Below are 15,091 nucleotides of genomic sequence, written 5' to 3'. Positions count from 1 at the left end.
ATACAGAACCTATTAAACAATCCATTGTTCATGCCATATGTTATAAACATTTAGACTAGCAATGGGACGTTTCCATTTTTTATCTAAAATAGTATCTGCACTTTTCCAAGTGTAGAATACTTTTCCAAGTATGAAAATAAATATTACTTATAAGAATAAGTATTGTTGTAAAGGAATATGTTTATGGATTTAGCTGAAAGAAAAGTTTGACTTACTCTAGCTTCCATTTATAAAATAAAGTAAATGATATAGTAAAATGTATAGGGTTGTTCTATCTGTTGATATCTAAAATGAGCATTATACTGCTAAGTTTTTAAAATGTACACGTACTGAGATTTAATTGTACTTATTCCCTTTTGACATTGTGATTATGGAATATCATTTGTTGAAACAATCATTAATTTCGTATTCACTCAAGATAAAAATGTGGTGGTCATTTGTAAACATACTATGAAACTAATTCTCTTTCCTACTCGAAAAAGTCATCAAAGAATTCCTTGTAGCTGATTTCTGGAAAATACATAATTATCTAATTGTTCATTCTTGAAAAAAGTGGTGGTAATGGTGTTGGAACTCAGAGCTCTGTGCTTCCTAAGTAGGCACTCTTATTGTTGAGCTATGCTTCCAGTTCTAATTTTTGCTGATTTTGTTTTAATACGTTATGGCTTTAGTTCAAAGTGCATGCTTGGGCTTTCTTATAGCTAGGATAAAAGACACCATTTAATTCAGACCTTTGTTGAGGAGTCTAGAGGACTGTTTATTCCTCCCCAGATTTAAGCAGTGATTCTCTCAGTCTCATATTACTCTCATATTACTTGCAGACTGTCGATTACAGGCAGGAGACACCAGCACTCATTGATTTAAACATAAGCTTGGGAAAAGTGGATAATTTGCCAGCTTGCAGTACTACCTAAATTTATGGTTGTCTTTCGCTTGCCTCTTTCTTAGTAGATATACTTACTGAAGTGGTATGTCTCACTTGTAGTTCTGTTTATTATTTGTAACTGGGTATATGGCTCCATTTTCCTCTTTTCCTTACCTTATACTTGATAACAGTCATTTTTCTCCTCTCAAAAGCGTTTCTTCAAATAACAAGCTTTGTGACAACAAGCCATGACTTAGCAGTCACACACATGGAGAATGATAAGTATCTCAAAACGGAAATGTTAGTTGTTTTCTTCTGCTGGGTTGTACAGTCATAAACTCAAAACAGACACAACATTAGCACTTTAAAAGATCTCTGCCCAGAATTACATACTTTCTTAATATCATGTGCTATGCCTAGTACTCAAAGGCACTCAATAAATAGTTTTGGAATGAATAATGGAAAGATGACTAAACTACGTGATTTATAATCTGGTGGGGAAAAACAAGTGTGTAAAAAAGTAGATACAACTCACATTTTTAAAGCCATTTTTGCTATTGGAATTTGAAGTAACAAGTTGCACATGATCAAACAAAAATGTGACCAAAAACAATTCCCCAAACAATAGTAACTAAAATAATAATAATAATAATTGTTTAATGGCTTTATTAATTAATTTAACAAATACGTGAGGCCCAGTATAATAACTTCATGATAAATCATGCATTCTATGGGATTTTTCTAAAAACTGCTGGCTACATTTCTCCCAGACAAGTTTTAAAATTTTTATTCTCTTTTTCTTGATATTCTTCATTTCAGAATGACTTATTGCCCATTTGCATGGTTGCTAGAACAACTGAGTGTAGGCATTAATGCAGCCCTTTTGAACAATTGGCCCATTTTCCACAATTCTTTTACCAGTCCTAAATTGGTTAATTTTTAGAACCAGATGTTATCTATAATAATACTGTTGCTGATAATGACTAACTGAAGCCCTACCATATGCCACAGCAGTAGACATTTAATATATCCTGTTTTCTAACATTTACTGACAATAAATATTATAAACATGATACAAACATTTTAACATTAGTTATTTCTTTAACTCATATTATAGTGAAGAAGAAGAGTTTCCGGGAAATTAGATAATTTAAAAATGAAGGTACACATAGCAAAGATATGGAACCAACCCAGATGACGCTCAACAAGCTGTGATATTTATACACAATGGAACTCTATGCTGCTGTCAGAAAGAAGGACATCGCCCCATATGTAAGGAAATGGAAAGACTTAGAAAAAATCATATTAAGTGAAGTAAGCCAGACCCAAAGGAACATAGGCTCCATGGTTTCCCTTATTTGTCATAATCAGTAGAAACCTTGGGCTCTCCTAGCAGAGATTTACAATAGAGGAAAACCTAGATACATAAGGCCATACAGGATGACACTAAATGAAAGGACCTCCAGGATATAGGATATAGAAACAAAAGCCATATAGTGAGTGTTTGTTGTCCTTAATGTACTATTTTATCTCTCATCTCTTTTGCTGTCCCTTGGTTATCTCATATTGTTACAGTATTTTGCCTTGATATCTGATATATTGTATATATGTTTATTTGGTTATTTGAAATAGGATAGGGAAAGGGGAAAAACAAAATGAGGGGTGGGGAAATGGGGACCAAGACATGAGAAAGGGTATCAATGTTTGTGAAGTAATGAACCTTCTATCTGGTGGGGAATATAATGTAACCCTTCTAATAATTACAATAAAAATATATGAAAACAATAAGGTACAATAGAGAGTTCAAGTTCAAGGCGTGAGCCCAATGAAGTTTCATGTGTAATCTTCACTTGGGTGAATATTGCATGTGTCCTTAATCTTTTTATTTTCTTTTCTGAGGCTTGAACTCATGACCTTGGCATTGTTAGGAAGGTGCTGTACCATTTGAGCAATGTACCTAGCCCTTTGTTGCTTTAGTTGTTTTTCAGATATTTTCTTAATGACTTTTTTTCCTAGGGCCAGCCTAGACTGTAACCCTACTGTTTATCTAGGTTGCCACACCCAGCCTAATTGAGAAGGGATCTTTTTTTTCTGTTTGAAGTCAGGACTTAGCTTGCTTGTTAGGCTGGTACTTTTACCATTTGAGCCACAAATGCAACCAAGTCTTGTTGATAAATTTTTCTTGTGGTCTTTGCTGCCTGGGCTGGCTTTGAACCATAATTCTATAGGTCTCAGCCTATTTAGTAACTAGAATTACAGGTGTGAGCCTCTAGCTCCCCACTAAGAAAGGGTTTTGCCAAATCCTCACCTGCCCCTCTACAGGCTGACTTTAAACCTTAATCTAGATCTCCACTTTCTCAGTAACTGGGATTATAAACATGATCGATAATACCCAGGGTCAACCTTGATTTTAGGTTTAGTTGCCAAGTGGGTACTACAGTTAGAGTCTAGTCGTACCATCTCAAAAAACAACAAATGAAGGAAATAGTAACTTAGTTGTCCTGATGATTACAAACTCTTCTATAGCATGACTGAATGTATTGAATGCTGTGTGCTTGCAGTGCAGTTGATGACAGTGTGTTTCATTTTGTGTAGTTGGCAATGATTGTAATAGATGTTGTAATTCTGATCATTGGCATTCAGTTCTCTCAGATGACTTGAGGACATTAGAGGAATCATCTCTATCTTCGTTCTGTTCTTCTGTTTGGTTGTGTACTACCTGAGGATCATTTTTTTTGTTGTTTGTTTATGCCAATCCTAGGGCTTAAGCTCTGGGCCTGGATATTGTTCCTGAGGGTTTTTTTCCCCCCTCAGGGCTAGATTTGTACCATTTGAGCCACAGGTCCACTTCTTGCTTTGACTAATTGGAGACAAGAGTATTCTGGGCTTTATGTCAGGGCCAGCTTCAAGCTGCAGTTTTCAGGTCTCAGCCTCCTGAGTAGCTAGGATTATAGGTCTGAGCCATCAGTATATGGCCTACCTGTAGACCATTTTTATACCCAATGAGATTTAGAATATATGCTTTATTTCCCTCAAAACCTTTAATAGTAATGAAAGAAATTTGTCAATGTTTTATAATTCATATTTTAAGGTTAATATATTCCACTTTATTGCATTATTACAGATTCAGAATTCGTGTTATATCTGCCAGAAGTCTCATGTAAATGATCATTTCTGTGGAATGGTAATGCTTTTTCAGGATCCTGCAACTTACTTCCACATCTGATCTGTTTCTCTTGGAAAGTGTGTTTTTTTTCCTCTTGTCATCAGCTTGACTGTTACTGTGAAATAACTGGAGCCATGTTGACTGTAGATTTTGGCAGAAAAATTAAGTGTACAGCTTCAATTTCAAACTAAAAGGGAATTCTACTCACAAGTATTTAGACTCCATCAGACTTCCTATATACCAATATCAAATTACACTGTTAACCAGGTTGACAAGTTTCTACTAATCCTTCAAGGCCAAATGCCTTTGTTTTCCAAATTATCATTTCTTTTTTCTGAATTCTATATTTAGGAAGCTGACTGGTAAAGTCTTCCAATGTTGCCTTTAAATTATCTTTTATGTCTGTACCTTGTTTTCATGTACCACCATTATCTCCTTAGTGAAGGCCATGGCTACTCCTCAAACGGTACATTTTAGTTTTCAAATTTGGTCTTCCCCTATTTTATTTTTCTATAGAAATGTCTGATTTAATTGCTCATGTGACTCCTTCCCTTTCCTAAAGTCTAGTCTCGCAGTTCTTCTCATTGTCTTTTCTTTAGATTCCTGGACCTTTCTTTTCTTCTGGTGCAGCCATAGTACTGTAAGCTGATACTCAGGCACTGAGTTAGTCCTACTCTATTCTCTTACCCACATACTTTGCCATGAATATAAGCAATTGAGGCAAGTTAGAACTTGCCATTTAGGTTTCTACAGAAGCAGGTCCTGAGGCAAGGGGAATGAATTATATGTACTTTATTTGGGAGTTATAAGAACAAAAAAGCAATAAAAACATAGAAAATGAGACAGAATTGCAAAGGGAACAAGCAGAAAGTGAAAACCCACTTGTCAGTTGAAGCAATAGGAACTAGAGCTTAATCTTCCTGGAGAAACTTTAGAATCCTGTGTAGAACACACTCCTCAAAATCTCTTTCATCCAGGTAACCTTGGCTCATGCCTGCAGTCCTAGTTGCTCAGGAGGCTAAAATTTGAGGATTGCAATTCAAAGCTGGCACAGGCAGGAAGAGTCGGTGAGATTCTTGCCTTCAGTTAGCCACCAAAAATGGTGGAGGTGGAAGTGTGGCTTAAATGATAGAGTACTACACTTGAGAAGAAAAAAAGCTCAGAGGTGATGGATAGTGTCTAAGACTATGGGCCTGGGGTATTTACCAAATTCTGAGAGTCACTGGTAATAGTTGTTGGTTGTGATTAAGGGTCATCAGTGTTAACTTTCCAGAACTTATATTCTGCTCCTGACATAGGCAAAGTAGCTTGAATGACTAGAGGAACCACAAAGCGATTCAAGTATTGGCAAGTAGAAGTAAGGATGACATTTCCTAAAGTAGTAAATGTGAGATAGGTTCTCAATAAAATAGGTTCTCAATAGAATCTATAATTAAAATAGAATATCAATTCTCTCTTTGAACAGACAAATGTATTACTTTGTGATATACTAAGCCTTTATGCTCTGAAGCACACATTTTACTTTGTATGTATCTTTCATTTTGTCCACAACCATAGGCATATTTTCATGTACCTCTGAGCTCCATACAAAATGCTTCTTTCTAAAATTTTTTTTCATCTTACACTTCTATCCAATTTTGAATGTTAAAATATTCACGTAGAAGAAAATAACAAATATTTTATTGTGTTTGGAATATTTTAATATTGAAAACATTCAGAAAGAAGGTCTTAACAAAAATAAGCATATTTCTATGACAAGTTCACTAGTTCTATAGCCTCTTTCAAAAAAGTGGAAGGGAACAGAAAGAACCCCAAATTCTTCAAATTCTGTTATGCTCCATACGTTACTGATGTTTCTGAAACAGAGCAGCACAGGAAAAAAACAACATAGCTAATGCCTGTTATGTCTTATTGATTAGTGGTAAAAAATAATAATGATAATAATAATAATAAACTGGTAGATGGTATTTTCTTAACCGGAATTTTAGTGCTCACCCTTGCAGAATTTATGAAAAAGAATGAGGAATTTTTATTTGCATACATATGTTTTATTAAATTGAGAAAATTTGCATTTGCCAATGCAGGATTATATTTTCTCTGTTTGCCTATTACATGTATTTCTTTTGTGTGATTCTAAAGAAAGTAACATAACTCAGAGGCTTAAATCATTTTAGGGTAATTCTTGCTTCAATACAACAATGGTCTAAGACTTACTGAAGCTGAATGCAGTTGTATTTTCATTTGTCGTCCCTGAGGAAAATTATGTCATTACATGATACCACAAAGGCCAAATATTTGCTAAATAAAATACACTGAAATGCATATTAAAAGCATACTAGGTAAACACCTTTACTCCAGGGACTGACTGGTTTACAAAAGAAGCATTGTAATTCTTTTAGAATACAATTCAGATTGGTTACTGCTTTTTGGTCAAATTCCTCTAACAGCTTGCCTGACACTTGCAATGAAATAAATGCAGATTCCTAGCTGCAGTTCTTAAGTCCATCCAGAAACCTTTCTGGCCTGTGTGTGAATCCTTTTATCTGCATGGTAACAACTTCCCTGAACATCCCATGCACCAGATATGCTCCTGGATTTCAGGAATTTGGAACTACCTGTGCCTGCCTTCCACAACAGTTACTCTTCACTATGTTGGCCAGTTGATGTATCTCTTTCATTCAAGAATTAGATCTGGCCTTTTGCAGGGGGACCTTTTCCCACTGTGACTCTAAAATTGCCTTCATTATTCTGTCTGGTCCTGCTTTCTTGGATTGTCATGTCTTTTAGCAGTACTTACTTTTCAATTAAATCTTTACTTTTGTGTGGTGTTTGAAACAATCTCCCTATATAGCCCATATTGGCCTCCAACTCAAGATCCCTTCAGGTGAATCACTTTAGAATATCATTCAGATATTCATTGTAAAGATGTATTTGTTGAATGAGTAAATGGTCTACTATGTCTAACTCACATTCCTATTTCAATCATATCCTGATAGAACCAGGCATGATTGATCCTGGATGGATACTTAAGGGGAAGTGGGTAATCATATTTGATTTCTTATTAAAAATATTTGAGACATGAACTTTTCCCTTTCTTCACAAAGCCAATTGATTTTTAAATTAATAAACATGTTATTATAAAGTATATTATAAAGAAGGATTTACATACGATGTTGTCAGCTGAGTCCTAATAGTACCCCCCCCCAAACATTTTCTACCTTTTAAAAACTAAAAACAAGGTAGGACTTCTATTTTGGATGTCAAGATATTCTTCTTTTATATTAACCTATTTGTGGACATACTCTCAGTATTAATGTAGAAGTATGATAGACTCAGAGTAGTGTTGAGCTACATGCCAAAGATTGGAAATTTTTCTCTTTTTAGGAGTACTGATGTTTTCCAACTCATAGTTTTAGACTGCTAGGCGGACACTCTACCACTGAGTCACACCTCCAACCCTTTTTTGCACAGGTTATTTTTGAGATAGGGTCCTTCCTATTATTAAGTTAGGGTCCTTCCCCCAAGTAGGGAGGGCTACATACATGAGCCACCAATGTTTGGATAAGACTGGAACTGTGTGTGTGTGTGTGTGTGTGTGTGTGTGTGTGTGTGTGTACACACCTGTGCACACATTAATATTAGGTCCTGAACTGAGGGATTCTGTTTCCCTTGGCATTTTTTTGCCAGTCCTAGGCTTGAGCTCAGGGCCCTAGAGCTCTACCACTTGAGTCTCAGCACCACTTCCAGCTTTTTTTTTTCCATGTATGTGGTACCGAGGAATTGAACCCAGTCGATGGGCATGATAGGCAAGAACTCTTCTGCTAGGCCAAACTCCCAGCCCTCTCCCTTGGCATTTTATCTCAAGTTTGTTGCTCTACCACTTGAATCTCACCATCACTTCTCCCTTTTTTGCTGGTTAATTGGAGATAAGAATCTCTGGTGCTGGTGGCTCATACCTGTAACCCTAGCTACTCAGGAGGCTGAGATCTGAGGATCATGGTTCAAGGCCAGTCCAGGCACAAAAGTTTGTGAAACTCTTATATCCAATTAACTACCCCAAAAATGGAAGTAGTGCTATGGCTTAAGTGGTAGAGTACTAGCCTTGAGCTGAAGAGCTCAGGGACAGCACCCAGGCCCAGAGTTCAAGCCCCATGACTGACCTCCCCCCGCCCCAGAAAAAAAAAAGAAGAATGTGTGAGATTGATCCACCTGGACTGGTTTTTAACCATTATCTACAATTCTCAACTTCTTGAGTAGCTAATATTATAAGTGGGACCCTCGGGTACTCAGAAAAATTGCAGTTCTATTTAGTTTCAAGTAGATCCCTGGTTTGTTTGTGAGATTCTTATAGAAAGTAATGAATTTGAGGAATCATAACATAAGGAATTTTCTATAGCTCAACAAGTTTATGCTAGAGGTAGATGTGTGCTATATAGATTTTCTATGAGTGTAAATTCTATTGATAATACATCCTTTATAGGTGTAGGGAATAAGTTAGATTGGATCTTAAAGCATAAAATACTAGCCTGGTTGACACACTATTCAACCTACTTCTCTCCTTAAAATGCTTACTAAAGGATATCAAAATCATACGAAAGTATATCTAAATCTTATGTGTCAGTCTGTTCTCTTCTGTCCCTTAATTATTCACGTTTGTTCTTCAAATTCAAAACTTGATATTATTTTTATAGTAAGTAAATAATTAAAAATTTTATTTTAGATATCAAGGATTTCATCTTTACTTTTTCTAAGAAGGTTCAGAAATCATTTTTGTCTCTGTAGGTATAATAAATGTGCATAGTAAGTGTACATGGCTCTGTTCTAATACAGCTTTCTAAAAGTAAACAGCAGACAAGATGTAGTATTTTCCTAATCTCTCTACACTGAACTCTAGACTTTTAGAGAGAAAGTCACCCATTTTTGAGGGATGAGATGTCATAATTGAGAATGAGGTAGATTCATTCTATAAATTCTCATTACATCAATTTAAAATCAAGTACAAATTATATAATTTGATAATAGGAAGTTGTAAATCCTAAATGAATGACGTCGTCTCTCGTGTAATCTAGAATCTCCTATTACAGAAATACCCACAATTTATATGCCACTTTAATTTTAGATATTTAAAAACCACTTCCCTTCCTGATTGATATGTTTTATTGTATTAAGTATAACTCTTCATGTTTCCCATTTAGTCCTGACTAACCTAAGATCGAATTAGGAAATAAAAGAGCTCACTTTTATATTCCACTAAAGTAGTGGTGGGGTTTTTTGTTGTTGTTCTGTTTTGTTTTTTTGTTGTTGTCAGTAATGGGGCTTAAACTCAGGGAAAAACCATTATTATGCTAAAATACAGTTAGAGTAAGCAAGGTTTTCAATTCTATAGCTGTTATGTTTGTTTGAGTAAAGCATAACCTACATACATGTGTATATTTATGTGTTTAAATTCTTTTAGTTCATGTATAACATCTTCTAATTTTATTTCTTTCAGTTGTTTTACAGGTTTGCAGTCTGGTCCTTTACCCAATCAAATTCATCGAAACTGTGAGCTTGAAAATTTACCATGAGTTCAACTGGGGTTATGGTCTGGCCTGGGGTGCAACTATTTTTTCGTTTGGGGGTGCCATCCTTTATTGCCTGAACCCTAAGAACTATGAAGACTACTACTAAATCAAGTCTCAAGATAAAGAAAAAGAGAAAACAATCACCCAACAAAAGATTTATGTCTGCATCTTTTCTAACTCACTATTTTCTAAAACCCTTGTAGAGCATCAAGCAGTTTGCTCAGTTGATTTAATATCCTTTGCCTTTTGGCTATCAACATCATAACCAGCTTTTACATTCATTTTAAGGACATGCACAAATTATGAGAGCTGATTAGACATAGGCAAATGGTGCAAACTTCCAATATGTTCATGTCATTTTTCTTGACAAGTGAAGGGTCTATATGACAGCAACCATTGTGAGAAACTAGTTGTAATGAAAATTGTCTGAATCTTATATTGCCTTCAGGGTAGCAGCTGGCGTAAGCACCATCCATAAGCTCCTTTGCACTGACACAGATTCCACTGTTAGAGCCTTTATCACCTGTTTATTCACCCAATGACTTCATTGGCTGTTGGCTTATTACTCAAGTGAGCTCTTTAAAGTGACCTATTAATTAATGGACCATCTATCTGGCAAATATCATGTAACCCTTCTATTAATTACAATAAAATATATGAAAAAAATAAAAGTGACCTGTTCTTTAGCAATCTGTTGGGAGTTACGAATATTACAGGCTAAAGACACAAATTCCACCTTCAAGAGTACTCTTCATAATGGGAGGTTGTACTCTGACAATCAACATCTCCCTAAGGAAGTCAAGCTAGGAGCCATGTACTTGTCACTATGGGGTTAAAAAATGTGTCTCCCTCTCATCTAAAATGGGAGAAAATTAAAGGTCTCTGCTTTCCCTGAGGTAATCAGAAAGAAATATGCATGAGTTACTTTTGTACCCTTTAAATAATTTACCAAACATTGCAGCAACCATTTGTGCATATGTAAGAAGCTTAATTTTTTTGTAATAGAAAGTGAACATTAGTATAAATGGTAATAAGCTGTTCCCTGGCCCTCCACATACATTTACTAATCACACATATAATTCATATTTGCGCTAGTGAAGTGGTTTGAACACTAATCTTGTACACATTGTTAAGAGGCTTGGATTGGCATTCACATTTATTTGCCACACAAAAGTACATATACCTTAAAGCTTTTGCTCTATGTTCTCTACTGTTTTCACTGGAAAGTGTTAATATAATTGCCTAAGAAGAAATACTGCAATGGTGTAAATCTGAAAATTAATTGATTCTTCGGTAAGCACTGTAGTTCAAAAGAGAATTAGCAATTAGGATGATCACTTTGTGTGAAATTTATTAAAATACCAGCCTGCTGCTATTTTTGCAAGTATTTTAAATGTCTTCATTTTTGAAAAAAAACAGAAATAGCGATAGATTTATAGAAATATCTAAATGTCTCTGTAGAGGAATAGAATGCATTTGGTTATCACCGGATCCTCTAAAGTTAACTGATGGGCTAACTGATTTGTGCACACAAGTATAATGGATTTTTGTTAGGGAAATCATTTACTGACTGTTTTAAGGGAAGGAAATATCGACAATAGGGACTAAGTTTGCTACTAATCTCATATTGCAAACTTGTGTTAATTCAGTTTAATATACAAATTTGAATAGTTTAATTATAAACCTATTTTTATATAAAATATACAATTCTAATATGAAAGTTATAAATAATTATTTTTGTTAACAAAGACATTAAAACAGTATGTTCTAGTTTGACCCTTTTACCGAAAGAAGCATTGGAAGAAGAGAAAACAAATGTACCAACAACTTATTGTATTGCAAAATCCATTAAGAGCAGGACTACATCAATAGTATTTAATAATTTGCTCTACCTCCCAGAGCAGAGTTCCGCTTTCAGATTGTCTTAAGAAAAGTTGCCAAAAAAAATCCTCCCCCTCAAAAGAACCTTTTTTATTATTCAAATGCCAAACAACCACTTGTGAATTTTCTATAGCATCACAAAGTACCAGGCTTATTATTTTAATAATGATAGACAAATCATTAAATATGTCCTAGAAGGAAATCTTTATAAAACTATATGATTTTATAAAGAATCTATCAGAAACTATGAATGGAAATTTCCAGAAAGATGTTAGTATTATAGAATATTTCCAAGAAATTTTCCTGAGAAATAGTCAAATCTGGGACAGACTGTCTTGCAATTAATTGCATAGACTCAGAACAGCATGAAAACCAGAGTATTTGGATAGGGGTTTGAGCTACTGAACACACTCTATTGTGAGACAATCTCTTTGTTTCTGAATAATGGAAGTACAGTACTTTGGTGCTGATATCAATGAGGCACTTCTCATAGGCCCAGTGGAGGATACAGTGTGCTGTTAGACAAGTAGTATCATGTCTACAAATTATCAAATTTTTATTCTCTGTCAGTATGATACACGCTGGGAAATGATAGAATCTGTTATAGTTTGAGGCAGACATATTTGCAGTTTATTGAAAAGTAGATTTATGACTTTCCCCATTCCCAGTGAAGAGACTTATGCTGTATTTTACCATCACTAATATTAGGAAGCATTTCATTACTAACAAGGCTTAGTATAACAAGAGATTTGCTGTGGCTCACTCAAATACTATTTTTGTCTACCAGAATATACACAAGTGAAGATTTCACCTACACTAACATTATGTCTTTTCCACTTTAGATTTGTTTGATGTTTTATTAAGCAAAATTGTTAACCATAAACCCATTGTTTATCATAGAGAGATAATATATATACATATATATATACTCACGCATAGCATAAAAGTGCTCAGCAGGGCTAGTTATTCAGATTTCTTGCACAAGTATTTAGCTTTTTGTAAGTTCAACATGTAAATTTTAAAGACAATATAGAGAGACCTATGTGTTTGAAATATAAATGATATATATGGATTAGCATGTACCTGTATATTATTAAACATGAAATGAACTGACTGGTAAGTGATGTTTAATTGTATGGCTAGCAATGTAATTTATTCAGACTGTATTTTTGTACAGAGCAGCGCACACTAACCTATGCCTCTGTGTCCTCTTTAATGCCTAAAACTGTGCCTAGAAATTTCATCTGTCTTAAATAAAGTGTACTTCATGCTGTTTATGCTATTAGTTCTCTACTGCTATTCTATATTTATTATTTTTAAATGACACATTTACTACTTAAATATGAATTTATGGTATCATGGTTACTATTTTTAACATCCGTTCGGGGGAAACTTGTTTATTGCTTCAGTGATTTGAGTTTGCAGTTTCATTTCCAAGTCTTTATTTCATGATATTTGTAGTTGACATGAAGTTATCTATGTGGAAAAAATAAAAATAAAATAAAAGTGATTTCACTGATATGGATTGGATGTGTCTTCTATGTAAACCATCCAGACAAAATTTTTAAATTATATGTCTTCAGTTCATTTTCTTTCTCTCTCTGTATGTAGATAAGTAGATAGATGTAGGCATATAACATAACATAAGATGGGACATGTTGAGTTTTAAAAATGATTTACTTTTGGTGATACTGGGGAATAGAACTCAAGACCTCACATTCTAAAATACCACTAAGCATGTCCTCAAAATATTTTTTTTGGTTTTTTTTTTTGTATTTTATTGTTAGGGTGATATATAGAGGGGTTACAGTTACATTCATCAGGTAGTGGGTGCATTACTTCTTGAACAATGTACCCCTTCCCATGTTTTTCTTCCACTTTCCCTCCCCCAATCCCTCTCAAATCATATTTTTTTTTAATTTTATTATTTGAGGTCAGGCACCTGTGGCTCTTGCCTGTAATCCTAGCTACTGAGAAGGCTGAGATCTGAGGTTTATGCTTCAAAGCCAGTGTGGGAGGAAAGTTGTGTGTGTGTGTGTGTGTGTGTGTGTGTGTGTGTGTGTGTGTGTGTGTGTGTTGCTGATTTTTGCATGTCCTGGGGCTTGAACTCAGGACCTAGGCACTATCGCTGAGTTTGTGCTCAAAGCTAGCATTCTCAGTAAACTGCCCCCCCCAAACCCTAGAAATGGCACTCTGGTTCAATTGGTAGAGCACTAGCCTTGAACAAAATATTTGCCCAGAGAAAGCACCCAGTCCTTGAGTTCAAGCCCTAGGGCTGGCACACACACACACACACACACACACACACTCTCAAATTATTTCATAGCCAAATTTCTGTCTTCAGCCATGGAGTTTCATGCAGGATCAATAAGAAAACAAAACTATTACAGGCTTTTCTCAAATTTTTTTTGCCAGTCCTGGGACTTGAACTCAGGGCCTGGGCATTGTCCCTGACCTTCTTTGGCACTCTATCACTTAGCCACAGCACCACGTCTGGCTTTTTCTACTTAAGATACATAATGTAGCCATTGCTATTTCCTGGTCTATAATAATAAGAGCAGGATTAGTAAGAGTGTTTGATGTAATTTATTTTTTGTGTTTATATAGTATGCTAAAGCAGAATTTTTTTTATTATTGTTGTGGTAATGTATAGAGGGGTTACAGTTTCATTTGGCAGGTAGTAGGTACATTACTTCTCACATAATGATACCCCTTCTCATGTTTTTGTCCCAATTTTCCTCCCTCCACCAACTCCCAATCCTCTTGTTTTCCCCCTTCCTTTTTCTATTTCAAATAAACAAATAAATGCATATACAATATACCAGGTAACAAAGTCATATAGAGTAACAATGTGAGATGAACCAAAGGGCAACAAAAGAGAAGAGAAATTATAGGACATTAAGAACAACAATCACACAAGATAAACCTCTTGTTTCCATATCCTAGAGATCCTTTCATTTAGTCTCATCGGAAGCAATCTTGGTATACACATTTGTGTTTGTGGGGAGAATACATCAAGGTAAAATTTGCCATCACCTTTTCATGTGTAAAGCTAGCGAGTATACTTGCAAAGCAATGGAAATATTTAACAGAATTCACTTGTATGCATGCCAGAAAAAATCTTCCTAAAGACATAAATAGAATCATATGTAATTGAGAAACTTTGTTCAGTTGATGACATTAGTTTAAAATATATTTTTAGTAAAGACTCCTTTTTTCAATTTAGAAAGACTCCCAGTTAATTTTTCTGAGGAAAATACTGTAAGCCTGGGCTATATCTAATATTCATCTTTTAAAAATGAGCTTATTAGTTGTGAGTTCTAATATTTTCTTAGTTTTTCTGTGTACAACTTTCCCTTTTCAGTGCCCTTAAATTCTAATTTCATGAAGCAGTATCACTTGTTTAGTGTATAAATGTTTTCATTGTACATGCTTGCATTTTCTCACAGAATTCGTATGACCAAATCTCCTTTACAAACAAACCTAGCATGGTAATTACCCATGACCCAGTTTCTCTGAATTTGGAAGAAAGGGAGACACAGCTTCAGTAGGATTTGACATGGAGCATTCCTTTACCTTCAGAGATCTCATTGTGAACATAAAACAGCAAAGCAA

General features: G+C 35.0%; 1 protein-coding gene across 1 annotated transcript in view; it reads left to right on the top strand.

Moving 5' to 3' along the window:
- Window positions 1-12,986, top strand: part of Tmem47 (transmembrane protein 47) — a 32,035-nt gene extending 19,049 nt beyond the window's left edge. The window contains exon 3 of the mRNA XM_090325911.1: window positions 9,523-12,986. Coding sequence (XP_090182037.1) covers window positions 9,523-9,701 — 179 coding nt within the window. The 3' untranslated portion in view covers window positions 9,702-12,986. The remainder of the gene's footprint in view (window positions 1-9,522) is intronic.
- Window positions 12,987-15,091: the final 2,105 nt, after the last annotated feature.

This window comes from Megascapheus bottae, chromosome X (genome assembly GCF_031878675.1).
Source record: "Megascapheus bottae isolate mThoBot1 chromosome X, mThoBot2.hap1, whole genome shotgun sequence".
NCBI classification, from domain to species: domain Eukaryota; kingdom Metazoa; phylum Chordata; class Mammalia; order Rodentia; family Geomyidae; genus Megascapheus; species Megascapheus bottae.
Note: the sequence above shows the minus strand (reverse complement) of the source record. Positions and strands in the feature narration are given on the sequence as shown.